The following is a 12191-nucleotide window of genomic DNA, read 5'->3' as shown; positions in this document are numbered from 1 at the left end:
ATGTGTGCCGGGTTGACAAACTTCAAAAAGGTTATGGATGGAAAAAAAACTATTAGGAAATACCTGGTTCTCAGGCAAAAAGTGTACATCTGGTTGGTCATTTCAAGCCCGAGAAGTGCCGTTTCCGGTGATCTGGGGGGGTTTCAAAACAAGAAATTTTCTTGTACGCTGCGCGCCAACCGATGGTGGCGCTCCGCTTAGATAGTAATTCGCGCCCCCGGGTTTGAAAATCCTGGATACGCGCCTGAAGAATTAACATGTAAACCGTCAAATTTCCCAGTTTTGTCGAGATTCTGGCACTGAGGAGGTGGCGTAGTAGTATCAATGGGCCACCGTCTGGGGGTATTTTCCATATTTTATATCAGTACCCTACCATATGTGGCCAGTTATAACAATCCGATTTGGCAGGTAATTTCCGCAAATGTAGCAGATGAAGCCACTTGAAAGCTGGCAAGCTCTTCGCTCAAGCGATTGTACAAGGTGACCGTTTTCTTGAGACCAACTAGCTTTTTATGAGACCGAACGCAGTGACTGGCCATGGTACGTCAAGTAACCCCCCCCCCCCCCACCCCACAACCCCCGCAGACGCCAATGTTGATAACAAACTTCCAGATGCGACTTGCACTAATGTGGCATAAGAGGACGTAGTTTTGACCTAAAGATGCAGGAGATTTCCCAAGTTTCTTCTAGGGTTGCTTCTCCGTCCCTACAGCTAATAACAATCCTGAGAGTGCTGGAAAGCAACAGGAGAACATCTTTTTCGCTATGTTATCAATACCAGATAACGAAAATATTTAGTCATTCCTATGCTTACGCATATCCATAGTGTGGTAAGGCAAATATGTTAATATTCATGAAGTCATGCACACCAAAACGATATATAGGGATTATCTATTGACTAATGCGGCAACATATAAAGAAAGGTATCATGAATCAATTATCATGTTGACAAAGTATATTTAGTGACACAGTATAAAAATAGATACAATATATTAATCAGGTCAAAATTTATCTCATAAGTTAGCATGTGTCTATTTACTAACATTGTATTATGCAAGTACATGATATAAAGCTGATTAGACATACTATTTCAGAGATATCTGAAAATGAACTTTATGTTCATTGAGTAATATTCATGATATGCACACAAAAACAACACGTTGATAGTATGAATTGCATTAATGACAAACCTAATACAAACTTAGGCAAGTCTTGAAAAAGTTTTACCACTATTTATAGAAACTTGCTTTGCAAGATATGATCTGTTTGCAATTCAAATAGTATCTTTTCTTACCAAAAATGCTGTACATTTGGATGCACATATATTCCTTAGCTCCCTTTAGGTAGAAGAACTTATGACAAATTACGGGAAAATAAGGTAATTTGGATTTGCAAACCTCACAAGAAGAAATGAAAACTAGTAACATTTTCAAGTGCTCATTTCCAAAGGCAATAAGTAGTGAAACTGTTTTGCTTCTTTGTGCATGGTAACACATCCTTCTCTACCCCTACCCCTACCCCACCCCTACTCCAGATTAGAAACATTTGACAACACCACTGAGGGCTGAAAGCTGGTAACAAACATAAAGACAATCTCAGCTTCTTTAAAGGGTGTGAAGACTCGCGCAAAGAGAAACGTCTAAATGCCGGTAATCTGACCTAGTTCCGAATGAGGTGCAACAGAAGTGTTAGACACCATCATCGATCCCAGAAAATACGCACACAGCTTGCTACCTTTGGTAATTAGACACTAGTGTACAGTCAGTACATACAGCTGGGGTCAATACCCACAGCACAGTGTACAAACGATACAGCGATGGACATCTCAGGTCCAGCTAAAGATAACAAGGTATCACATTTCATTACTGTCTGCATTTTGTAGCGACAAGCAGAAAACTTCACTTGCAAGCAACGGAAAGTAAACTTTTTCAGAGCGGGGCACGTGGTTTGGGGCGAGTCTTCAATGCCTTTAAGTGGTTGAAAGCATGAAAATGAAAGCATCAGATCACAGAATCCATCATTGCTGTCTTCCACACCTCAGTACAGTAGAGAACAGGGCGGTCAGCAATTCCTGCAAGAACTCTCGCTGGCACAACCTACAGTATTCTAAAGCTAGACTGACATTTTAAAGCTCTTCTTGTAAGCTGTGTACTGTACTTGCTTCTGTATAAGCATGTACATATACTCTAATAAATACATTTGTGCAAACAAGTACAATTTTGTTAAATTTAATACAATATTTTCCAGTTTCATGTTAAGTGTATTGAAATTGTACTTATAAAGTATTAGTATTATGACAGACATTAACCTGCAGTGATTCTTTTACAACTGTTGACAAAAGTTCATAATTAGCAGTACCATGTCATCTTGTCATGTCCTCCATTTTGTTGTCATGGCCACCCCAGCTATTGTAACAGCAGAGTATTGTACCCATCATTGCTGTGTCCACTAAGCCTTACACTGAAGCAACAGATAGCAAAATCCTTGCTATATTCACTCAACCTCACTTCACATTAGAGAGAGATTACTGAACCCATTACGTAAACTATTAATCTAGGTTATAAGTGTGCTACAGGTACAGTCAATATTATTCTAAGCTTTTAAATGAATCCTTCGACATACATTCTCTTCAGAATCTGTTTTGATAAGAATTAAAATGTACTCTGCAGGAATTCCTCAAATCAAAGTCTCCATGAAAAATCTTTCAGGTAGTTTCACAGTTCTTGGATGTTGCACTTTTGAAATTTTGCTCTCAGGATTATTTGCTTTACCTTCCTACTTCTCTCCAATTCTTCTTCCAATTCCAGTCTTCTAGGTGTCTCAAGACGTCTGTCAACTAACACAAATTATTCCTAGCATCAGCTGAAGTATGTTGTTATATGGTATTTCCTTCCTTTATGAGACTTGCAGCTAAATCCTGTTCAGCTGTTTTCAAGGCTAGTCTTGCATCGGGAAAATCTGGTTGAATCTGAAGAGCTTCATTAAAATCATCAATACCTTGTTGAAATCTTCCTGCAAGATGAAAGAATAAACTTCATTGATAACTTTATCCTTGAAAAACATTTCATGAGACACTATTAATGAAGAATGGCAATATGATAATAGAAGTAAATGAAGACTGCAATTAATGATCCCTTACTTTGAATACTTTGTTGGTAAAATCACTTAATGGCTGAATTCCTCAGAGTAGCAGAATAATAACCAGCAGTGTATATTGCCAAATAAGACAAATGTCATCAGACCTTAAAGAAATATTTGTTGCTAATTTGCTATACCCATTTGGATGGACTTGAAATCTTACACTGTGAAAGAACTACACTTGCTGTTAACTTATATTTACTTCCACATCGAGTTGCCTCCAAATCAACGATCTGTAACTCTAACTGACCCTACAACCAGAATCTCCCTTTTGGCTGGAGATGATTGGATTCAATTGAGGATCCTGGTTCAGCAATGGCTATAAAGATTGTAGTAAGGTGACCACTGAGGGGATTATGTGGCCCAAGATCTCCCATTACTGGCCCTTGTCAGACATACTGTAGACTGGCGCAAGTCTGAAGGAGGGCGCACTTTATCTGTAATAACTGGTTAGTGTAAATCAGCGGTGGAGCTAGAGTTATTGGTCAGGGGGGCGAGCATGGTCTGTAGGGGCGCTTTCAACACTATCTAAGCGGAGCGCCATCAGAGGTTGGCGCGGAGCGTAGAGAAATTTTATGAGTAAAGAAACTCCCTAGATCGCCGGAAATGACCCTTTCCGGGCCTTGCTAATTTGCAGATAAATGAAGAATAAATAGGTGGAATCGCCATTTTGTCAGAAAATTACACCAACAAAATGTGACAAATGTCAATAGGTATTTGAGAGCGCAATAAAAAAGTCAATAATCGCGAATAAGTAAAAAGTGGTAAAAAGCTGAAAAGGGCACCAGCAGTCCATTTGAGTCCGTCAGGGGGGGCATCCGCCCCCTCTGATTGTATGGACGCTCCGCCACTGGTGTAAATGTAACTACTCAACAGTAATTCACCTGCCACATTTTGAAAAATGAAATTTATGGAAAGTTCATCAATCTCACAAATCAGAATTTGATAGCAGTAATGTTTTAATCGTATTGCACTCTTCTTGCAAGAGAATACTTTTGTTTATAAGTAGGAAAATAACTAAAATGAGAGCACACATGCACAAACCAGTCTAGGCTTGGTCCAAGAGCCAATCTAAATTTAAGAGCTCAATTTGCACATTTACCAAAGTTTCCAGTTTTTAAGATGCAAACCAGGCAAAAGGTGGCATAGATTTCTTTGCCTAAACTGTACAATAATATACCATTGAGCTTAAAGGGTGTGAAGACTCGCGCAAAAGAAACGTCTAATGCCGGTAATCTGACCAGCTTTCGAATGAGGTGTAACAGAAATGTTAGACACCACCATCGATCCCAGAAAATACACACACAGCTTGCTACCGTCGGTAATTAGACATTAGTGTACAGTCAATACATACAGCTGCGGTCAATACCCACAGCACAGTGTATAAACGATACAGCGATGGACATCTCAGGTCCAGCTAAAGATAACAAAGTATCATGTTTCATTACTGTCTGCATTTTGTAGCGACAAGCAGAAAACTTCACTCGCAAGCATTGGAAAGTGAACTTTTTCAGAGCACAGCACGCGGTTTGGGGCGAGTCTTCAATGCATTTAACAGTATGGAAAGTTCATATAGACTATTTAGTACACTTACCTAGCCTGTAATGAATCTGTCCTCTGTTATAGAGGGCTACTGCGAAGTCAGGGCACTGTCCAAGAGCTTGGGTATAATCTTCAATTGCTTCATCAAAATCCACTCTCAGGTATTTTATCTGACCTCTCTGATTGTATGCATTCCCTAACAGATCCATCCTGTATTTAAAAAATTCAGCAAAAGAGAAGAGGTGTTTAGGCTACAATATTATATTTGATACTGCTAAAGGCGAACAGAAAAATCATACAAAGGAAAACTGAAGAGGGATATCAATCTTCATCTGCATCATTCTAAATAGAAATTACATGTAAATGATCTGTTGGGAAAATAAATAATGGTTAAGGTGACATTTGACCTTAAGAATAAATGAAATGTTTCTTGTACTTGGTAATATTAAAGGTGGATCTACACAAAGTGCACAGTTCACCAATTTTTCTTTTTCACTTGCATCCCTGTTGATATTGTGTTTACATGCTGGGCATCACACACACCCGCACACACACCACATCATGACTGCATTGGTTAACGATTATCATCGAAAGTAAAAATTGTCATACAGAATCTCTTACGTTATTTGTTGTGTTAATGTACAATGAATAAAGGAAACGAACCTCTGCATTCATATTCACAATGTCTGTATACGTCTGTATAATATGTCTGTATATATATATACAGCTACTAACAGTAGATTAACAGACACAAACATGATATCCAATTTATGCAGCGACCATGCATGTACAGAATAGTGACTTCAAGAAGGATGGTTCCCCACCCCCTCCCCATTCACCTTTCTCTCACACACAAATATAGACTTTCCAATCAATAATATCACAAGTCATTTGCCATTTCAACTGCATTTACCACTCTTTGGAATCCAGTGACACTTGACCTCCTTTCATCTGCTCTTCAGCCTTGACAATAACCTCAGAAAACTTCTCCTCTGCAAACTTCATTTTTCCAAGTTTGAAGAGTTCTTCTCCTTCCTGCAGTAATCTTCTTACATCAGCAGACACTGCCATAGATTCTGAAATGAAAGAAAGCACAGCGATATTAATATGTACATTCATTGTCAAAGACTCCATTGAAAAGAGGTGTAATTGATGCAGTAAATCAGCTAACAGTTTTGTTCTGCTCAAAATGATATTATCAACTCCTATCGAGTTACAGCATCACCTGCAATAGAAGCGGCACCACTCTTGTTAGAGTAGTATGCTTCTAGGCTAGTAGCACCACAAGTTTGGGGATCGATATAGCACCTCTTTTTTTGGGTAGCAGGGGCGTAGCCAGGGTTTGGTATGGTGGGGCAAAGTCATACTTCTGTCCCAATTTTCAGGCACATAACGGTGGATCGCCGTCCTAGGGGAGAGGTGTAAGTGGAGGGGATGTGTGGAGAGAAAAAAAAATTCGAAAAGGGCTTAGATGCAAAATGGTGCTATCATTTTCATTTTTTTTTTACTATAGCCATGTAGGCCTACTAAAATTTTCCTTTCTTGGTACAAAAAACTATTTTTGGGGGGAAAAATAAAAAATTAATGTGTGCGCCTACTCGGTTGAAAATCAGTTATATATCACATATTGACATATATGGCCACTCAAAGAGACATTACAACCGCGTGTAGCGCACATATTTTTGAGGGAACCAATCATTACATTCTACTTCGTGGTTGATCCCCCGGCCCCCATCATTGGCCCAATCACCAGGTTCAAGTCCATTTATAGATATTTGTTTTGCTCCCATTGGATTTCACTTTCGCCCATCTCGTAGGCCCCCTACCCAAAACTTTCTAGGGGGGACAAACTGCAACCCCCCCCCCACTGGCTACACCACTGGGAACTAGCACTTTTCAAGTACTATAGCCTATATCATTGTAATAATGACATAGCTTTTCATATTTACATCATCCTTTGACTTCACTTTTGTGGAAAACACATTGAGTGACTTGCTATCACAAGTTCAAGTTTGGCTTACATTTCGTTGCTATCATAAAATCCGAAAGTACGTGTCATTACTGGTACAGGTCACATTATATCCTATGGTGTTCAAATGATAATCCTTTTTATTCAGTATACCCACAATGAAGTGAACGCTGGTCTAATTGGCATAAACATTACACTGATGAAATTTTGTGAGCGCTTAAATTAATTAATTTAAATTAAACGGTTATCTTACGTTATCCTACACCCCATCCAAACAATCACTTAATTAGTAAGATATACAGAATAGTTTTAATACTTAACCCTATGCTTAAACACACACACTCCCTCTGGCTAGACACCCAGTCCGGGACCTATTCAAACACTGCACCGTACTACATTGTTGAAGTATAGTCAGTAGTGCAAAGTTCGGCATACTGTGAAGTTCGGACACCCTAAGAAATACACGATTTTACCATGGCAACTTACAGGAAGAGCCAAATTTCACCAAAAAGTACGAAGCTACAGTTATTTTCTCTCCAAAATGGCCCGTGTGCAAGAAAATACTTACATATTAGTCAATAAAATGACCGAGATATATGAAGTCTTATAATTACTGAAAAAGCAACTGCGCCACCTATTTTATCACCAGCGCCACACTGTGGGTTGCGTGTCCGAACTTCGCAATACTCTAGCAAAGAAATACCAGTTCCACAATCACGAAGAATCTTCTTGGAATACAACGTGAAAACAGTTTGCAGGAAAGAAAGTTTGGCCGTGTATCGTACTATAACACAATTCTCCCACCATATGATGTTTATTTTCCGGTGACTTATACCAGAAGATTTAGTTTTGGGGTGTTTTAAGTCTTAAGTGTCCGAACTTCGAAGTCACCATGCTACTGCATGCCTGCCCGTAGTGAAACCGGTACAAATGTTAAGTCCAGCTTCCGGGTAAACAATAATGACAAGTGTAATGTATTTTCGTTGCTGTTACTACTCCGTTCGAACAGAAACCTTCATGATAGTAGCTATTTCAAGGTTGCGTTGCGTTCAAATTTGAAAATGAATAAAACTTAACTTCTTACTAGAATATCAGATAGTGGAACAAGATCGTGCAATCAGAAAAGGAGACTCTAGGCTTGACTAGAATAACGAACGACAGAACTCGGGTTTCAGTTACCTCCGTTTTATGCTCAGTGCAACATAAGACAATGTGCCTTTAATTTCGGTAATATTCCGGTTATAGTATCGTGGCAGATTAATAACCACGCAGAGCCATTACGTAAGGTAAAAAAGAACATTGAATGTGTTCGCTTCAAAAAATGATGGCTCCTATTGACACCTAACGGCAAGAAATCGAGCAAAATATCAATGCGTCTGAGATGGTGATTCTTTGTAGGATGTTAGCCTACTGATATTGTTTATAAACAAGGCCTATTCACAAGGAGCTCACAACGAACACTATCATGTATGCCACAAAGTATTCCATACATATGTATAGCGTATCTCATTCATCTCATCAGACTTGTTTTGCAGACCATGTTATGTGCAACGAACGGACGTTTGAAAAATATGTAGTCCGAATTCCTTGAGGAATCAGTTATTGACCTAATGTGTTCAATGTTACTACCCTGTATAGATTAACTATGTCGATGTTTGAGTAGGGAATGTTAATAAGCAATTGCTCAATAGTTCGATTGCTAAACTGTTCGAGGAAATTATCGACGTCTCTTTTGCAACTTATTAGAAAAGGGTATTCAAACAACAGGTGATAGTTGTGTGAAGAATGAAAATAATTGAGACAATTTTCTGTATTATTTACCTTACCTTACGTCTGTAAGTGGTTGAGTCCTTTCTGGGGTTGCCAATACCTCTGCTGCTTGTTCCTCCTGAGACATCTGAAAAGGCATAAATTATCTTTGTATGGTTTTCAAGTTTTTTGGTTTCGATGAAATCGTAACCTATGCATTCATGCAGGCGGAGAGTGTGTGTATGTGTGTATGTGTGTGTGTGTGACGCCTGGCTTGTAAACACGGTATCTCAAGTAGGGAAGCTTGGACCAATCTAATATTTGGTGTATATGAGTACTACATTGAGTAGATGTGCCCTATTTTTTGTGTTGCCTGTGAAGGTCACCAAAGGTCAGTTAGAGGCCAAAAACCAAAATATTAAAACAAGCAATAACTCCCATTGACAGGATCCGACATGGTTGATATTTTGGGACCAGTTGTGAATGGGGTAAGGGATCATTTCAAAACATAACGGTCATGTGATCCAAGGTCAACAAAGGTCAATCAGGGGTCAAAAACTAGTATTTTTGCAATAACTTGAGAACCAAATGTCCGTGAAGGTTGGGACTTGCGCTAGTGTAATCAGGGAGTCGACCCGCATCTAGGTGACCTTTGACCTCAGGTTGACCTCCGGTGACCTTTATCAGTTTTTTGGGTTATTTGAATTTTCGTGGCCACAATCGGATCTCAAAGGTACCTTTCGATCAAAATGGTCCATAGTTGACCCCTGTGCGACCTTCGTGTGCGAAGTTATCAGAGGTCAATGTTTTTGTTTTTTAATAAGTACAGTTAGGATGGTCGCACAGACTTGTCATGTTGCTTTTTGGAATCAGCGTGTCAAACTACATCTGACTGCGAGGTCAAAAGGTCAAAGGTCAAATCTTAAAAAATATGCTCATTTTAGGAGATACGGGGCAAAACAAAATAGAGCAAAGATAAGTTTAAAAAATTGCTGACATATAATAGAGCTTTTTGTGCTGAATATAGGAAACCAACTCCCGCTTCAATCGGACACCCAGTTCTCAAGTTATGAGGGGCCAAAGGTTGGTTTTGATACATTTCTAGCAATAACATTATGTTTGTACATTGTAGGCCAAACAAATTTTAGGACAGAGTGCACATCATCAAGAGAAACATTTTTGATAAAAACCATCAGGTCATCCAAGGTCATTCAAGGTTGATTATGTGCCAAAAACTCCCAACTTATGCTAATTTTTGCAACAACTTCTAGTCACGAAGTCTGACATGGCTGGTAAATTAGGACAAGTTGTGAATGGAGTAGAGACACATTTTCAAAAATAACCGTGATGTGATCCAAGGTCACCAAAGGTCATTTATGGATCAAAATGTGTTTTTTTCCCTCAATAACTTGTGAAACTACCACTGACAGGGTCCGACATGATTGATATTTTGGGACTAGTTGTGAATGGGGTAAGGGATCATTTCAAAACATAATGGTAATATGATCCAAGGTCAACAAAGGTCAATTAGGGGTCAAAAACTAGTATTTTTGCAATAACGTGAGAACCAAATGTCCCTCAAGGTTGGGATGTTAGGACAGAGTGCACATTATCAAGGGGAAAATTTTTGATAAAAACCAATAGGTCATTCAAGGTCATTCAAGGTTGAGTATGTGCAAAAAACTCCCAACTTATGTTAATTTTTGCAACAACTTCTAGTCACGAAGTCTGACATGGCTGGTATATTAGGACAAGTTGTGAATGGAGTAGGGACACATTTTCAAAAATAACCGTGATGTGATCCAAGGTCACCAAAGGTCATTTATGGGTCAAAATGTGTTTTTTTCTCAATAACTTGTGAAACTACCATTGACGGTTCCGACATGGTTGATATTTTGGGACTAGTTGTGCATGGGGTAAGGGATCATTTCAAAACATAACGGTAATATGGTCCAAGGTCAACAAAGGTCAATTAGGGGTCAAAAACTAGTATTTTTGCAATAACGTGAGAACCAAATGTCCATCAAGGTTGGGATTTTAGGACAGAGTGCACATCATCAAGAGGAACATTTTTGATAAAAACCATTAGGTCATCCAAGGTCATTCAAGGTTGATTATGTGCCAAAAACTCCCAACTTTGCTAATTTTTGCAACAACTTCTAGTCACGAAGTCTGACATGGCTGGTATATTAGGACAAGTTGTGAATGAAGTAGGGACACATTTTCCCAAATAACCGTGATGTGATCCAAGGTCACCAAAGGTTATTTATGGGTCAAAATGTGTTTTTTCCCCGATAACTTGTGAAACTACCACTGACAGGGTTCAGAGTTACGCTATTGTAATACAATGGTCGAACTGCATTTGGGTGACCTTTGACCTCAGGTTGACCTCCAGTGACCTGTATTAGCTTCTTTCAAGTTGATTCTTTGAAGTTTCGTGGGCATATTCAAATCTAACTTGTCCATAAGTGGACTCCTCTGCAACCCTAATGTGCGAAGTTATTAAGAGATTTGGTTTGGTTTTGTAATACTTGGTGTGTGGATTCATAACATTGAGTACAAGAACCCTATTGCTTTTGATGGAGGTGTGTATAACCACGTACAGTAGACTGACCTGTGTTAGCATGTCATAGTGTTATTGTAACAGCTAGTTCTGGTTATACTAACAAGCAGAAGTCTAGTGCATTAAAGTCATCGAAACCTCAATGCATTTTGCATTCTGGTTATTAATTGTCATTGATATAATATTTGGATTTGCTTGATGAAGTTGGGCAGTTGTTTATACGTATATTCTCAGATAAGGTGCCTAATACAAACAATCAAACAGCGATGAAAAAAAGAAAAGATAAGCGACATATGTCGTGGTGATATGTCTATCGTAATGCTTAATATGTAAATATTAGATAATTTCACGAAGATGCAGTTAAAACTCATCTCCCATGGAACAAAAAAGGGATTAATCTGAGAGAAGAGGAGTAGAATCAGTTGTACGAGAAGAAACAAATGATGCAGACTGCAACCGAAATCTTTATGAAATTGCAAGAATTTAAGTGTGCTCCGAAAAAAATTACCGAAGCGAAGAGACTAGCAGTTGAACTTATTTTTGCCACCATGATGGATATGATTATTTATGGATGGCTAAAGGCAAACTGTGAAGGTTGTGAAGAAAAATATCCTTCACAATTAGATCACGCTTGTCTGTATTATGGGGATATTGTATGAATGGTGTTTACTTTAAAGACTGTAACTATTTAATACGAGACGAATGGATCATTGGTGCAGCTCGAGAATTTCTCAAAAATGAAATTGAGTGTGACGTTTTGTCAAGTTCGCAAAAGATGGACTGCTAAACCACAGCTATAGCGTGTGAAGCGTAGAAAATTTTCCATTGAAGAAGGATACCCACGAAGAACTTACTGCATTAACATCAAATTGGTTGGGTACAATCGATTATTTGCTGTTTACTTTGCCATACTCACAACAATTTGCATACCATTCTTTTAGAACGGTGATGGGTACAGAAAATTCTCTCCTTGCATTTTTCATATTTGTCGTAACAAACAGTGTGTATTGTACTACACCGTCTGGTCGTAACGGTAAACTTGATAAGTATTTAAAATAAAAATGAATAAAAAAGACAGATAAGTTCATTGTTATTATTTTATAATTTACTATATTTCCTTGTATTTTATATTAACATTTATATTATGCCCAGCTACCAATTTAGGGTGAAAAAAGGGGAGGGGGGTCCGTTTCCCATCACCACTGAAATAATAAATTAATACATCAACAC

General features: G+C 38.6%; 1 protein-coding gene across 4 annotated transcripts; it reads right to left on the bottom strand.

The window, feature by feature from the left end:
- Positions 1–875: 875 nt before the first annotated feature.
- LOC139984868 (uncharacterized) lies at positions 876–8607 on the bottom strand. Of its 4 annotated transcripts, none has more exons than XM_071998982.1 (4): positions 8476–8607; positions 5594–5756; positions 4733–4890; positions 876–3012 (listed from the first exon to the last, which is right to left on the bottom strand). In XM_071998982.1, the coding sequence occupies exons 2-4, from the start codon at positions 5749–5751 to the stop codon at positions 2876–2878; spliced, it is 453 nt and encodes a 150-aa protein (XP_071855083.1). In that variant the 5' UTR covers positions 5752–5756; positions 8476–8607; the 3' UTR covers positions 876–2875. The 4 variants fall into 4 exon arrangements, with proteins under 4 accessions (XP_071855083.1, XP_071855082.1, XP_071855081.1 ...); XM_071998981.1 differs by lacking the exon at positions 8476–8607 and adding an exon at positions 7829–8044; XM_071998980.1 differs by lacking the exon at positions 8476–8607 and adding an exon at positions 7556–8043.
- Positions 8608–12191: the final 3584 nt, after the last annotated feature.

This window comes from Apostichopus japonicus, chromosome 17 (assembly GCF_037975245.1).
Source record: "Apostichopus japonicus isolate 1M-3 chromosome 17, ASM3797524v1, whole genome shotgun sequence".
Lineage (NCBI taxonomy): Eukaryota > Metazoa > Echinodermata > Holothuroidea > Aspidochirotida > Stichopodidae > Apostichopus > Apostichopus japonicus.
Note: the sequence above shows the minus strand (reverse complement) of the source record. Positions and strands in the feature narration are given on the sequence as shown.

Bases quoted from the DNA above. Each gene is read 5' to 3' on its own strand.
- LOC139984868 (XM_071998982.1), bottom strand. From the start codon at position 5,751: ATGGCAGTGTCTGCTGATGTAAGAAGATTACTGCAGGAAGGAGAAGAA. The intron at 4,891-5,593 runs GTAAATGCAGTT...TTTTAAATACAG, and splicing joins TCACTGGATTCCAAAGAGTG to GATGGATCTGTTAGGGAATG. The intron at 3,013-4,732 runs GTAAGTGTACTA...TTCATCTTGCAG, and splicing joins ACAGATTCATTACAGGCTAG to GAAGATTTCAACAAGGTATT.